General features: G+C 40.3%; 2 protein-coding genes across 4 annotated transcripts; one reads left to right on the top strand and one right to left on the bottom strand.

The window, feature by feature from the left end:
* Nucleotides 1-175: 175 nt before the first annotated feature.
* pusl1 (pseudouridine synthase like 1) lies at nt 176-8,998 on the top strand. Its single transcript, XM_028405529.1, has 8 exons — nt 176-703; nt 789-858; nt 1,360-1,547; nt 4,186-4,335; nt 6,208-6,378; nt 8,026-8,080; nt 8,289-8,451; nt 8,875-8,998. The coding sequence occupies exons 1-8, from the start codon at nt 651-653 to the stop codon at nt 8,919-8,921; spliced, it is 897 nt and encodes a 298-aa protein (XP_028261330.1). The 5' UTR covers nt 176-650; the 3' UTR covers nt 8,922-8,998.
* A 1,241-nt stretch (nt 8,999-10,239) lies between these two features.
* On the bottom strand, nt 10,240-15,508 carry LOC114435640 (ATP-dependent RNA helicase DDX19A). 3 transcript variants are annotated; one of them, XM_028405508.1, is made up of 13 exons: nt 15,421-15,508; nt 15,153-15,225; nt 14,753-14,792; nt 14,583-14,672; nt 13,970-14,105; nt 13,652-13,744; nt 13,404-13,506; nt 13,128-13,242; nt 12,851-13,028; nt 12,507-12,744; nt 12,005-12,167; nt 11,412-11,603; nt 10,240-11,231 (listed from the first exon to the last, which is right to left on the bottom strand). In XM_028405508.1, the coding sequence occupies exons 2-13, from the start codon at nt 15,207-15,209 to the stop codon at nt 11,170-11,172; spliced, it is 1,467 nt and encodes a 488-aa protein (XP_028261309.1). In that variant the 5' UTR covers nt 15,210-15,225; nt 15,421-15,508; the 3' UTR covers nt 10,240-11,169. The 3 variants fall into 3 exon arrangements, with proteins under 3 accessions (XP_028261309.1, XP_028261310.1, XP_028261308.1); XM_028405509.1 differs by lacking the exon at nt 15,421-15,508 and adding an exon at nt 15,324-15,355; XM_028405507.1 differs by lacking the exon at nt 15,421-15,508 and having other exon boundaries at nt 15,153-15,414.
* Between the last annotated feature and the right edge of the window lie 370 nt (nt 15,509-15,878).

Raw genomic sequence — 15,878 nt, 5'->3', positions numbered from 1 at the left:
TAAACATCATTGACTTTAATTTAAGATTTCTGATTATATATATATATATATCTTTTGTGCGTCTACATCTGATTGTGCGTCTACATCTGATTGATCTCACAGATCTCCATGCAGTATCTGTTTAAATGATTTTAAGTGATGGACGCGACACACCCTTTGATTCCTGTGACGCGATCAAAAAGCGACTGGCAGGAGAAGTCCTTGCTGGTATCCAACAGAAGAGCCTGTTACTTTGAATGTATGTTTACTTTAATCTTTTAGTAGTACATACAGCGGTGAATCCGTGTATATATCATGTATTAGAATCAGCGTGGCTCCAACCTGCTGCCAGAGGAGGGCTGCGCATGTGTCGTTTTACATGACACGCTAATACGGCATAAAGTCGTAGCGTATTTGGACGTCATTCTACAATTAAAGATAAACATAAGCTCTTATAACATCACATGGACTGTCGTATAGTAGTGGACCGAAGAAAAACAAAGTGGCTGTGTCCTTCTTTACTTCCGGACTACAAATGACTTCTCGGAAGTGAACCATGTGAGCTTCAGTAGAGGTCTGTTAAAGTCGACCTTTATCAAACTGCCTGTTTGTCGAGGCTCAGTCAGCATGAATGATTATGGTCAGTATGACTGACGACACTTGGAGACACCATGAACAAAGCACGTTACCTCATCTTTTTTCAGTACATTGGGACAAAGTACCGGTATGTTACAGGACAGGGTGAGGGGGCACACACTGATATTTTTTTGTTTTGTACATGTTTGAATTATTTATATTTATTTCTGCAGTGGTGCTGTTAAGGTCCCTCCTCATGCGCAGGGGAAAAGGGGGGAGAAGGGGGTCCAAGACCACTTGGAGGTACGTTTTGAATTATGCACATGAAATACCTGGTTATTAGTCTGATGCTTCACTGAGCTGTTAGATGGGTTAATTGTAATCTTGTATACTCTGTCTTTATCATCCTCTGAAAGCAGCATCCTTTACCAACAAATTCATGACTTGGTCTTAAAAACACACTTTTCCCCCTAAAAGCCTGACTTTGGTCTGTTTTATAAAGCACAATTTTGCATAATAAGCTGCCAAATATGAATTGTGTGAGGATTTCTTTCCCTCAATGGTTACAGCAACTTCTACAGCTATGTCAGTCTCTGTATTACAGACAACCAGTCTTACCATCTAATAATGGCATAAAAACACAAGTGCACACAGCAAAATGACTGCATACCTCATGGTTACATGATGTTGTGTGTTTGATATTCCTTTTCCCTGTTTTGACATTTCACCAAAGGTACAAAGAAGTTCAACAACAGGTTTACAGTACATTATCTCACTGCTTGTTCTGTCTCCGTCTCTGTGCAGGATGCAATTGAGGGACTGAGGCCACTCAATCCAGTGACTCTGTCAGTGTCCAGCAGGACAGACACGGGTGTCCATGCACTCTGTAACTCTGCCCACTTTGACCTTCAACGCAGAAATGACAAGTCACCATTTACTGAAGACGTTCTGGTTCAGGCTCTCAATTTCCACCTGAAGGCAGAGCAGATCAGGTGAGGCAGGCCTTTAGCAATAGAGATGAGCAGGGATGAATCTCCTCACACAAACACACAGGGCCCTGGTCACATATAAACACCACCCCAAAACCAAGTATCTCTAGTACATCTGAAGATTTTCAGATTGTTTCCAATAACTTGTCCTGTGTGACTTTTTGCTAATGTAATGTGTGTTATGATACAGTAAATTCTTATTTTAATTTAAACAGTGAAAAACATTATCACTTTATTTCATGTTTTCCCCTTAAAATTACAGGAATTTTAGGATTTTAAGATGAAAATACCAAGCAATGGTTCTGATAACATTATCCATGCATACATTTATAGTATGCATCTCTGGAGGACAGTCCACCTTTAATAAACAGAAGTATGACTAAGTTTAACAAATGCACCAACAATAACACCACTGACCATTTATCTTGTTACAGTGGAACCAAAGGAAATGTTGTGTAACTGATGTGTTTGAAGCAGGAATGTGGGAGAGAATCTGAGTGACCAAACTGTGATGTTCTGAGTCAGAGAATCAGTCTGGTATTGTCCGATGTGGTTAGCAAAGGTGTCCTGACAAGTGGCCAACAGCGAAAGGGCCACAGGTATCAAAGCACACTGCTGCAAAAAGCTGCAGACCAGCGGGAGCACACATGGCACTATTCCACTATTCAGTGGAAGAAGGTCTGATACATCTTATTTTTGTGGACGCCTGGGTGTGGGTACTGCGTGGGTACCACCAACCTAAACATTTTTAGATCACGCACACCCTGCATAATTATTTTCTTCAAATGCCAGATGTTCACTTGTTGATCATTTTAAATGGAAAGGCTGTAAGATAGTGCTATAGATGTTAGATGTTAGTATCATTGTCTTTTTTTAAATCATCTCTTCCTTATAATACCTTCATTACACATTTGTGCATTATTCAAATCACAGTCACTTGTGTTGATTTAGCAGCTAGTAGAGAAGCAAAGAGACTAAAACAGAGAAGGACAAAGGAAAGACATGAATACCAAAGGTGGTACAGATGCAGTAAGTAAAGAATGAATGCAGTCAAAGTCAGTGAGAAAGTGAAGGGAAAGACAAGTGTGAAACAGAATGAGCCATTTGGGAAACACACAGAAAGGAGAAGAGGGAAGGAAGGGAGGCTCCCAGCATCCTGCTAATCCCTAAACCTGCAGAGAGAAGGTTAGAAAGGATTATCCCTGCTCTGCTTTTTGGTCTGTAGCACCCATTAACACACACACACACACAGATGCATCCATCTAGCTAAATAGAAACACAGAATGTGGACATTTTTTCACACACATCAAACAAAACTTTCCATATGTTTTTAAAAACAACAAAAAAACAAAGACGACACCAGATCTGATCATCTAAAGTATCACCCTAATGCTAATCTGTGAGCAGAGTTTTAGTTTAATCAACAATCACAATATGTCTCCTGGCTCATACCTTCATGAGATAGAAAGCCAGTTTAAGGTTTAAACATAGACAGCACACTGTAAAAAATATCTCTTCTGCTTGGGCCTTCTTTGTCTTCTTTGCTGCTGTGAAAATGGGCTTCCATTAGCCTAAAATGAACGTCCCTTTCCCATAAGGGGAAACTGCTGAATAGCAAAATGGTGCCACACTAAACAATGCCCCAGTTCCCAAATGTGTGAGGCCTGCTTTGTACACAGCTTATGAAAATTTTATATGTGTGTGGTTTTGTGGGCCAGGCGAAGGCTGTCACTTCACATTGGAGCAGCCGCTGAAGGCAGACACAAGGGTTTCCTCTGCCACGTGTCACACCCAATCTCCTCCCCTGGAAACGTAACCTACTTTCTCCGATTGTGCATAGGCACACACACACACACAGTGTGCATACACATGTGCATGTACATGTACGTATTTGATCACTATTGTTCTTACAGTTCCACATACTCCTCTCTGCATTCATGCCACTGGTGTTTGTTATCTCAAACACAGAACACATGCATGAATGAACTGACTGCAAACGTGTGCACCAACAACACAGGCTGCTGATGTGCTTTGTAAAGTCACACAACCACAGCTCTTTGTTCTCTCAGTTTATAGATGAGCGTGAAGGATTCCCTACATCACTGTATCACTACTGTAAATTATTATTACGATCAGATTTGTTATTCTATTACCTTTATGTTTTATTGCAGTAGCTTCAGATGTTAAACTACACCAGTGCTTACCATAAGCATGTGGCTTTTCACGGCTGTTGGCAGCCCTTTTAGCACTCTGACAATGGGTTTGCTTTTGTCTCTAAAAAGCTGTAATGTTGGCATTTTGGACAATAATACACAGTTTCTCTTGCTGGCCATACACATGAGAGTATTAATGCTATCTGTGTTCGTGGGACCGTGTCTATCAGAGGAAGAAAAGAGGCAGACTTCTGGATTCTGTCTTCTTTTTTCTTTTATGAGTCTGGTTTTTGTCAGTTTTGGACATCGGCATGTTCAGGTCTTTCATTTTTTATTCAGTGCATAAAATATATCCAACAACTAAAACCAACAACTTATGACCTGCTGGCTAATAATTCATCATAAGCACCAGCAGGTATATTTATTTATAATTACATTACTACTCTTCATAGGTCGTTTCACACATTGCTCATTTGCTTTTTTTTTAGAATCACTCAAGCCTACCGTGTTCCTGATCACTTCCACGCCCGTCACCATGCCCAGTCTCGGACCTATGTCTACCAAATAGCTCTAGGGATCTCCCACCCATCTCTGCTTCCCCTCACAGACTTCGATTTTTGCTGGAACCTCCACAACACGTGAGTTCTCCCAGTTTATCCACCATCCCTTTCTTTCATTCACATGTCTTTATATCCTTCATCTTTCAGTGTACATGTGCATGACGATTACCCTTAAAAACACACACACATGCACTAACACAGACTCCATTAGCTCATGTTAAGCCCTGCAGAAACATTGGCACGTTAAACACATGAATAATCCACATGTGCCATGCCGGAACTACAAATTAGGGACAGTCAAACAAAGTGTTTTATATGAGCTGACATCCCAAAAACAAACAAAGGAGCAGGAGGGTAGGAAAGGAGAGGAGAGGGGATGGACGCTATGAAAAGAGGCAAAGAAATGAAATGGAGCAGCCTCGAAGCTTAGACGCTCTTTTAGCTATGATTAGAAAGAGAACATTTTCAGAGTGTTTGAGCATGTGTCTGCTCTTCTCTCTTCACATTTTTAGGGAAAAGTAGGGCAAGATAAGCTGCGGGCTTATACACATGCAGAACAACACCCACGCATTTTAGCCTGACTGTGTGTGTTTTTTTTTCATTCTCTCTCTCACTCTTCTTCTCTCTTCTTCATTTCTGTCTCTATCTCTGTCCATTCTCCTTGCCCGTCTAATTTCTCTCTCTCTCTGGCGTCTCGGCTTTCTTTATCCCTCTCTCATGTTCAGCATTCATCTCATCCTTCCACCCCTGAGCGTCTCTGCCTCAGCAGTGTCTCTCCACACACTCTTTGATCTGCATCTCCCTCGTCATCATCACACCCCCTCCGTCTCATCCAATGCAAGAAATATGATGCAGATTATTTCAATTTCACCAGAATAAATGTTGATCATCAGTAATCATAGTGCAGCACAATTTCTGAAGTCTTTCCATATTTAGAATAGTAAAAAGGTAAAATAATCCAGCAATTGATAAATAAATAGTTTCCACAATTTCCCAAACACCATTAATTGTGACCATGCTGAACATCTTACACTTACAGTGTTTTAGTCAAAAACAGACAAGTGACCCAAAAATCAAATATGGTGTTAGTCAGTGGAAATATTTCCAATATTTCCAAATGATGAATGTATGATTTTGGAGTGAACTGTTCCTTTAAGAGAAAAGCAGAGAAACGCCCCTATTTAGAAGCTGGAACTACAAAACATTCATTACATCATTTGTCAATATGTCAAATCATAATGTCCATAATTAAGTTGACAAAATAATTATTGGACAAAAGAGTGAAAGACAGGTGGTCGGGGCATAAAGTAGCTGATGAATGAATTAAACAAAACAAAAGCCCCTGACAACAGCTTTGTGATGTGATTCAAGGCAGCGTTTTGGCCTGTGTTCATGTCAATGCTAGGGCTAACAGCAGCCTGCTAACAGGCTTTTTGCACATTTACCACCTTTACCATGTTTTAAAGGCATTATAGCATGCTAATGGAAAACATTTGCACCCTGACTCAGACAGGGTAAAAAGTTGAGACTTAACACTGGAACGAAGAAACAAGCTGTGTTTAGACAGTTTCTGCACATCTTCATTCATGAGTAGCTCTTGAGCTCAGGATTTTAAATGAATGCATTAAGAATTTAATTAGTGAGTCACTCAGCACACTCCTCCATTCCCCTGCCAGCTGTATCTCTCCCTCCGTCCCTCTCTGTGTCTCTGTCAGATCATATTTAAGCAGTGACAGGAGCAGGATACTGTAGAGAATCTGAGCAATGTGGAGGCCTGAACACATGTCATGTTTAAAGTGTACACCTCTGCCTGACTTTGCTGTTCAGGCAGGTCACTAATGGGTCAAACTGCATTATCACACTACACCTGCAAATTCTGATTGAGGGATTTTTGTTGTGTTTTAAATGAATGATTTATGTGCACTTGTCTTTAACTCTTTCTCTCACCAGGGCGCTGGATTTGGAAGCCATGCATGAGGCTGCAGCCCTGCTGGTTGGGACTCATGATTTTAGCAGCTTCAGGGCGGTCAACTCTGACATACATTTTAAAAACCCTGTGAAGACAATGGATGCAGTCACCTTACAACCAGGATGCTCCTTTGCACAGGCACACTTCCACAGGTGGGCTACAGTTTGTACTCAAGTCACATTGCTGACCAGCACCAAAAAATATATTCATTTACTCACATTTAAGCTACATGAATCTGCTAATAATAATAATCCAAAGCAGAGACAGAGATGGAGACAGTGAGGGCAGAGAGAGGGGACCATGTCTTTGGGAGATTAAACGCCCATGGGGGTCGCTTTCCATGCCAAATACCACTATCATGGGCATTAATTATTTGCCCTGAAAATATGGTGCACAATATGGACATGTGCAGACTGTCAACAGTTCTGAGAGTAAATGTCACACAGGCTCTTAACCCCAACACATGTGGTGCACTACCAAGCTGTGAACAACGGGGTTGCAGATCTGTAACACATTTCAGATCAAATTTCCACTGAAGTGTTAATGCACAAGGATAAAAAAAACTTCTTTTAATCTCAGTGAATGACCTGAAACAGGGTAACATTAGTCAGGTTTTGGTCCTATTGAAAGTCTGCAGTAGAACGTTGTCTTTATTTTTTTATGAGAGTCAGTATTCTAAGTAACGATGTTAAAATGAGAAGAAACTGAGGGATGAATTATTGAAGAGTCAAAGGTTGAACTAAATTTTTGATCCTAAAACAGAGGCATCTGGGATGTGGGGCTGAGTTCTACATATGACATGGAAAAAATGGGCTGCTGAAATATGTGATCTCATTTTCATACATAAGTGAACAGCTTTCTGGGCCATACTGTATTTCAGCATAGGAGCATGCTCACTGTACTGAGTATAACATCTTAAAATTGCTTGTCAGTGAGCAGCATCTTCCCATAACTGCAGCTTCTAATGTCCATTTCAGGCTGACAACAAAAAAGGGGGTGAATCTCCACAGGTCCAAATCTTAAAATGAGGCCACCCACACTGTTTAACTCTGCTCTTTTAAAAACTTACAGTTGATTTCTCCAAGTTTCTCCACATCTAAAGATGCTGTCTCTCAGAGTCCATGCAATACCAGCCCTGCTATATAAATCTGTCTCCACGTTTCTTACATGTCAAATGTAATCAGACGGCAAGCAAGACGGCAAATTTGCATTTGACCCAATTCTTCCCATGTGCCTGTTTGCTCACTCCGTCTTCCCCAAAATAAAAAACAAATTAGGAAGTCTGCTCTGACTTAAATTCTGATACTAAACATCAGGAAAAGAAATTACACGCTCCATTGAAAGAAAACGCATGTGTATAGATTCATATTTTCATACAAATAATCCTGTTGGGCCTAGGCTGCAGGGGTGTGTTCTGTGTGTGTGACATTTAAACAGATCTGTGCATGAGGAGGGTGCTGCGCTCTATCTGATGTCTGGCATGAATGTCACGTCAACCCCTGACTGTCCACACAGACGGGGAAGCCATTGAAATGTCTAACAAAAGGAAGATAAAGGAGGGACGCATCTTGAACAGAGACATGAGACAGGATTCTTCTTTCTGTTGAAATGAGTAATGCGTCTGCAGAGTTTGCTTCAGTCCAGTGTTACCTATCTTCAAAAGCATTGTGACTCATTCCATTTATGTGTTAACATGCCAGCATGTGTCTTTGAGCTACACTTGTGTAGTTGTGTAGTAGTAAATAATCCTACATTACATGTGAACCACTCAAGATACTGTGATATGTTTATTTTTACAGAGAGATACCATTCTGGGAGCTTACTTTTACCAGCAGGTCTTTTCTCTATAAGCAGGTTTGTTCCTGTTAATTTCTTTTAAACGTCTTCTTTTATTGTAGTGCAAGTGAATGTGAGTAACTGGCTCCATCTGCTGGTTCTGGCTGAAACCTGTGGCTCATAAAAAAAAAATCACCATTCACCATAAAGAGGCCATTAAATATTTGAGATCAGGTCACATGGTCTTTTGTGGTATATTCAGAATATCTGCTGCTCTTTGCTACAGGTGCGCAGGATGACAGGCGCTCTGGTGGCAGTAGGCCAGAGACGGCTGTCAGTGCGCCAGCTAAAAGAGATCCTGGAGGCTCGGGACACACGGGCTTACCCTCAGGGTATGGCTGCTCCAGCTCATGGCCTCTTCCTAACCAGGGTGGACTACAGAGAGACGGGTGAGTGGGGACTCAATAAAAACCAAGCCACAACATCTCAGTGGTCTAATTGTACCAAGAAAATAGTGTCAGACTGCGGTAAAGTGATAAGAAGTCACTTCTTTGAGTGTAGAGGAGTACACATCTTTATGTTCCTTTTTTTCACTGATGCCACCATAACATTTCTCTATTACTGTTAGTTAAAACAAACTAAAGCCAGGCTGAATTTTAAAACAGAAATAAAGCAGACTGATATGATTGTGTTAAAACAACACTAACTGAAAAGGATTAGTGTGTGTCTAATGAGATGTCTACTCAAGCTGGAGTCCGTTGTTGTTTATATTGTAATTCGGAACATTAAACATTTAAAACAACTGAATTATAAAAAGTAGCTCAATGTTATCCATGTGAGAAATTAACGTTAACTGTTTCTTTTGTCTGCAGACCTGCGCTTTTCACCACAGCTGTCAGAGGAGCAGAACTCAGATTAAATCTCCCTGAATAAGTTTATTCATTTTGTTGTATTTTCAAACTACTGTATTTAATTTATAAAGTCTTTCTGTTTGCATATAGACTTTTCTGACTGCTTTACTTTAACTAAAGGTAGACGACGATCCTGCAACTTACACACTCGTACAAAGCATTATAAGCGTTCAGCTACACACAAATGAACATCTATATGTTCTTTTTATTAACATATCAAGAGTATATAACAGTGTCCATGAATGCAGCTCAGCTACAGAAGACCACACACCTTGAACCTATCATTGTCTACATATGACCTTCAGGTTACAGCTTGTTTAAGCCTGATTAGGTGACGTATACATACAGTATATGAACAGAGTTTGTTGGTTCTGTAAATTACCAAACAAGGTGTAAAACATGTGGGCAAGAGTGTCACGTACAATAACCAAAACTCTCATACAGTGGCATTACATGATGGATCAACAAAGTGCACACTCTTACTGATGATGCATACATCTGAATGTCTAAATAAAAACTGCATACACTGCTTTGTCCAAAAGTCTTCACAGACCATTCCTATGGATTTTCAACACACTGCTTCTAATTTGGCTGCATCTGTTCATTCATTAAGTAAGTTCATTAAAGATCAACAGTCCATTAAAGCCGGACCACCACCGGCAGAATTCTCTGTGCCGCTGGGAGCCAGATGAGGTTTGCAGAAGGTTCATAATGACCAATCACAGATCTTCATGATCCAGCGCATTGATCAAAACAAATCAGACACCAGACATTGTTCTGGTTTTCATCAGTCACCCAACTGATGCAAGGTTAGCTGATTTTGGCTTACCATATTCAAAGTGCTGCGTCTGTCATAATTGAACCTCACGAGGAATGTTTTTGCACTTCTTAGAAGTAACAAACTCAATTTCTTTAACATAAAATTTTAAATATGTACACAAGTACATGTTTCCTATCCATGTGACCATGTTTGAGCAACACAGTGAAACTGATTAGCATAGGTCCTCTGGTCCTCAAGTCAATTCAGCATTTGGTTTCAAGAAGATAATTCACACATCCTTAAGACTCCATAATTCAATAAATCATCTAAATTTCAAGTGTTAGTCAGAATATTAAGCCCAATGTCTTAGAATATCAATAACAAAATCATATGTGTATATAATGCACTTGAGGAAGGCGTTGTGTATCATTATTTTGAACTCACAATCCTTAATGACAGCACTGTCTGGGTGAAGAATGTAGCTGAGCTAAACCAAACTGGAGACCCTGATTCAAAGTGTGGGACAGTGAGACACAAAGGAAACGGATCACATCAGACCTTACTGGTCACATTTTAAATTTAACATTTTTATGAGACAGATGGAGAAAAGAAGACTCGCTGATTAATGCTCAGCAGTGGTGCCATGCCCGCTCTGTTAGTGGCCGATTTGGCGTTTTGAGATGATATGAATAGCATGCGAGTTGTGTGGCAGGTTGATGATGACTAAACACAAAAACATCTAAAACGACTTGAAATTAGTTAAGTGTTATCACTCTTAAGCAGCCTTTTTGGCATTTGGCTACACACCCTGATGCTAAAAACTGAGGTTGTTTCAGGATTAATTTGTGTTATGCGAGTATAGGTGGATAGTATTTGATAATAGCTATCACAGGTTGATAAGTTTGCATAGACCCTTGAATCCCAACATCTCAACCACAAACGTATATTAATGATTAAACTACCACTCACAGCAGCATACCCAACTTCACACTTTGTACTGATTTTCATGGTCGTACCAAAGCACAATAAAAGCTGTAACAGTCCACATGATACAGTTACATTCAGTCTGTTTAAAAGTTAAAAACTTTGTGGCACATAAATTGATTATTTTGATCTCTTTAAGAAATACCTTGTATCATGCCACCACTACAGCCAACACTAAAAAGTGTTTTTAAAATCTATTCTCTGTTCAATAAAATGGTGTCAACGATGCCTTCTTTTACAGCATCACAATACACAGTTATTAGCTTATAGACTTTATTCATAGAAGTACAAAGAGTGAAATGGGGTATGTTAAAGAGAGACTTACAAAACACTTGTCTGAGAGGAAAACCACACGTAAACATATGCTGTGTTTGTAGTTTTGCTCTTTACTCGGACAGCTAAAAAAATAATAAAATAAAAGCATAAAACACTGTAGAAGCGTACAGTCCTTGGAGAGCGACGAGAAGAAGGGAAATCGGGCTGGCGTCCTTCATGGGATCATGCCGTTTTCCTTAGCTGGCAATTTTCTCAATTTCATCCAGATCATCTGTATCTAGTTTTTCAATTTTCTTATCTGTAGAGGCAAAGACCATACATGGAGGTCATTGAGTGGAATACCATTATTAATTTTCAAAACCCCTTTGAAATGAATAGTATTTATCCTCTCTACTAACAAAATTGATCAAATTAACATCCTACTAATTGATGAGTTGATAGAAAACAAAAATAACTGTAATGCTGATGTCAAACTTACTGAAATGCGTCTGGATCCTGTTGAGGATGTTCATGCTCATCTTGCTGTCCACCATGTTGATGGCCAGTCCCCTTTTGCCAAATCGACCTGTGCGTCCAATCCTGTGCAGGTACGTCTCGTTGTCAGGGCTACCATCCTTGTCAATCGGCAGGTCAAAATTTATGACCACAGAAACCTGCTCGACATCAATGCCTGGATGTAAAACAAAGAAAGTGTTTATATTTTGCCTTTTGCAGACTTATGTTTCCTTTCTGTCTTTAAAAATATAACACAAACACTGTGGCTGCTAGTGTACGAGTGCGAGAGAAAATAGACATCCCGGCCAAACTTGCTAATTTTAACAATTGTTTACAATCTAACAACTTAATCTGCAAGACTGGAATTGACAGATCACAGAATTGACCCCTGTGACTTTATACATCAACAATTAAAGCCACATCTTTGTTTAAGGTATATGCTTGGCAAATACAGCACCATCGGGGTGTTTTCTCTTCAAAGGACAGTGTATGTACATGCAACACAAGCCAATGTGGTCAATACAACATGGTCATAAAACATGATGCAGATTCTTCTTGACAGCACTCCATCATTACCTCGAGCACAAACATTTGTGGTGACCAGGACCTTCTCCTTTCCATCTCTGAAGCGTTCAATGACCGCCGCCCTTTGTTCCACCTGCATTTCTCCACTGAGCAGCGCCACCTGGTGACCTTCTCTGGACAGCTCTCCTGCCAGCCAGCCCGCAGTCTTCCTTGTCTGGATTACACAAAAGACTGAGCTGTAACTTGTTCAGACAATCATTTATTTGTGTAACAATGGCTCAAATGCGGGGGGAAACTTGGCTAACTACCTTAGCTATCTTCATTTACAGGAAGGATTTCAAAATACCCTGAGAAAGGGCCTGCAGTGATAAGTGATGAGCTGACTTCCAGTAAGTTAACTCAAGTTGCCAAGTTTTTTCACTTCCTAATCACAACCAAAAACAACTCAGCAAGGTAGTACAATATCAAACTTTATAAAGATACACAGTTAAAGGTAATCTGTATCTTTGTAAAAACTGTGAGGTCACAGGTAGTGAGTGAAAAGTAAACTCACATGGCAGAAGATCATGGCCTGGGCGATGGTAATTGCTCCATAGATGTTGCAGAGGGCTTTGAACTTCTCCTCCTTGCAGTTGCACAGCACATAGTACTGTTTGATGGTGTCCAGTGTCTCCTCCTCTCTCTTCAACTTAATGATGTTGGGATCAGGCACAATGCGCTGGGCAAAGTTCCACACCGACTCTTCAAACGTGGCAGAGAACAGCAACATCTGGCAGTTTTTAGGGAGCATCCTGTGTAGTAAGGACGCAAAAGGTCAGAAGCTATATTAAAAAATATAACCCTTGAAAAATCCAGGACCCGCTAAGACTTCTATTATTTGAAATTGCTTCAACTAACCTCTGGATGCGGATACTTTGATCCTGATGACCCTGTGTGGCAATCATGACGTCTGCCTCATCCAGCACAAACACCTTGACCTTCTTGGGATCTATAAACTTGAATTTACTGCACCAGTCCAGCATGGTACCAGGGGTGCCAATGACTATCTGCTCTTGAAGTTTCATGCCCCGCTGCACTGGAACACACACCAGAAACAAGTGCTCATAAACACATAAAGTCTTTTATAGGAATGATTGGATTTGTCATAGTACAAGATATAGCACGGTGAACTTACATTTATTTCCTCTAATGGCGTAGACTAGTTTGACCTCAGGATAATATTTGCCCATCTGCTCAATCACCTTACCCGTTTGAAGTGCCAGTTCATACGTGGGTGACACACACAGGCACTGATGGAAAGAAAATAAAGAGAAACGCTCTTCTCATTTAGTTCAAACTGCACCCATCACAACATTTAACTGAAATCATCCGTTGTTTTCCACAAAACAAGGAACATGTTTCAATAAATAAGATATAGAAACTAAGAAATAATGAGAGCTGTAGTACCAACCTGTGGATATTTGTTGTTGGGGTCTACATGGCTGAGCATGGCCAGGACAAAGGCAGCGGTCTTTCCTGTACCTGACTGTGATTGAGCAATCAGATTCTGTGGACTGGAGTAAGCAGAGCATTGGACCAGAGTTACAGCTGGAAAGATAATTTTGGTGTTGGCAACATAATGTGCTACTAAATTTTACACTGTACAGTAACTGATGATTTTACTGCCTCTGCAACACTCATAGACAAAAGTGGACTCACGGTTCAGCCAGCATCATAGGTAAGGCAGTTTCCTGGATTTTGGATGGCCTATTGAAACCCATGCCATACACTCCCTGCAGCAACTGTGGTTTTCTGTGAGGAAGAGGAGGTGATTCAGTGTCAGGTCTTAGTAGTTAAAGAAAATCTTTCAATACCTAGAATCTTCATTGACTCTCTAAAACAACCCTAATATTCTGTTGCACCATTCCTGGTGGAAACTTGACTACATGAGTGTGTCATTAATAGAAAATATGACATCAAAATAACTTTTCTACTTTAGCATAACAAGAGACAAAGACACACAGAAGAGACTCTTACAGCCGTAATTCTTCAAAGGACTTGACAGAGTAGAGTGGAGAGCTGGGATCCTTCTGGAGAACTTCCACTTGATTTGTTGTATTGACAAGATTATTCCGGATCAGCTTGTTCAACAACGACTGTGCTGCTCTGTCATCTGAAACAACAAAGTTATGTTGCAATACTACTTTTAACACACAATACAACCAAACAACAGTTTCAACAAAAGTAAACATAAGCAAATTGGAAAAGCTGGCAGATCTAAACCGAATTTTTATACATATGTATTTTGTGCGTGCCTTATTGTAGGTATGTTGAGGAAGATTCTCAGTCATCCAGGTCATCATACATAGAGAAGATTGAAGCAAGGCGTCTGGACGGTTCAAGAAAAGTCCAGACGCCTTGCTTCAATCTTCTTTACTTATTGTAGGTAGGCTACATGGTTTTTTTTACACTTTATTCTTGTACTTTTTTTATTCTCTATTATTATAGATATTGCAGGTTTGAGAGTAAAGTAATTTTAATTATCTGTATGTCCAGTACATATGGCATTGGCAGTATTGACAATAAAGCTGGCTGACTTTGAAATCAAATAAAAACATCATCAGATGGTGTTTGAAAATGTGCTACATACCTTTGTCGTCATCTTCTGTAGATTTGCCGTCTCCCTCTGCTTCTGACTTTGCAGGTGCACTGCTGGAGTCCGTTACGTTTGCAGCTGTTCCTGTCGTAATAGGTTTTCATACTTCTAAAATTACACATTTCCGAAATGTTATATTTCATTTACAATTGTTGCACACGTACCATTTTCCTCTGGCTTCTCTTTAATTTGAAGGTGTCCGATCTGAAAACAACAAAATATGGTATTAAAGTTGGTCAGTCAATGTTTCTTCATCATCAATTAGAGTATTTTGGAGCCCTTAGCATTCTTTTGCTTGCCTGCTAGTCAGCTAACTGCTAAAGCGTGGTGCAAGCTAACTTCCCCTAGCTCTGACGCCAAGCCGGTTAGTTTCGTTTTTGGGTAAATGAGATAGCCAGTCACGGGGATCAAATTATTCACTGACAGCACGGTGACTGAACAATTTAAACCATTCACATTAAAACTGTTTAGATAATTTCTGATAACAGTGTGCCAGAGCAGGCCATAGCATCATTCAAAACATGCTAACACAGCTTAGCTCGTGTTGCGTAAGTTCAGGCTTACCGATTCCGCCGCGGCTTCTTGCTCGTCCACTGCCTGTGCCCAGGAGTCCGTAGCCATTGCGGAGCAGTTTCGTCTGTGGTTATTATACAAGAAATACGTCAACTAGGAAATTTAGCTCTGACTAAAAGCTCGTTAATATAAAAGAACTGTTTACACAATGGCGTGCCGAACCTACTGGTGGGCGAATCGATCTAAATATCGATAGTATTGATACCAGATATATATATATATACCGATATACCGATATTTCTGTGGAAGTATTCTATACCTTCAGCAACTCTACTCGTATTTCCTCGCGGAGCAGACAGCCTTCCTCTCTCTCTCTCTCTCTCTGCTCAGTGCGCAGGCGCCAAAGCAAGCGGAGCTCCTTATTGGCTGTAACGTGCTTCTAGCGTCTGGAGATGGCGGAAGAGCAGCGTTCTGTGAAGTTATTTTACAGCGAAAGACGTAAAAAGAAGAAACTGCTACTAGTATTTGTGAGGCGTGCAGAAAAGCGACATTGTCACTGTGGCAACACAACAGGCACGTTGGTCATCAAAGATAAAGGGGCGGGGCTAGCGCACCCTCCTTTTCCTTTGATGTCCAATTGCCTGTTGTCATGGCTGCACGAGGAGCATCGCGACATCATTGTGAAGTAATTAATATATATAAAATATGGTATAATTATATTATAAATTCAAAGGTATACAGTTCTGCACTTTTGTTTGCAGCTTGAATTATTTCTTG

Source organism: Parambassis ranga, chromosome 5 (assembly GCF_900634625.1).
Source record: "Parambassis ranga chromosome 5, fParRan2.1, whole genome shotgun sequence".
NCBI classification, from domain to species: Eukaryota; Metazoa; Chordata; class Actinopteri; family Ambassidae; genus Parambassis; species Parambassis ranga.
Note: the sequence above shows the minus strand (reverse complement) of the source record. Positions and strands in the feature narration are given on the sequence as shown.

Coding starts and splice junctions, on each gene's coding strand:
- pusl1 (XM_028405529.1), top strand. CDS start 651: ATGAACAAAGCACGTTACCTCATCTTTTTTCAGTACATTGGGACAAAG. Junction 704..788: donor TACATTGGGACAAAGTACCG/GTATGTTACAGG, acceptor TTATTTCTGCAG/TGGTGCTGTTAAGGTCCCTC. Junction 4,336..6,207: donor TGCTGGAACCTCCACAACAC/GTGAGTTCTCCC, acceptor TTCTCTCACCAG/GGCGCTGGATTTGGAAGCCA.
- LOC114435640 (XM_028405508.1), bottom strand. CDS start 15,209: ATGGCTACGGACTCCTGGGCACAGGCAGTGGACGAGCAAGAAGCCGCG. Junction 13,745..13,969: donor TCCTTTGAAGAATTACGGCT/GTAAGAGTCTCT, acceptor TCTTCCTCACAG/AAAACCACAGTTGCTGCAGG. Junction 11,604..12,004: donor CACAAATGTTTGTGCTCGAG/GTAATGATGGAG, acceptor TTTTACATCCAG/GCATTGATGTCGAGCAGGTT.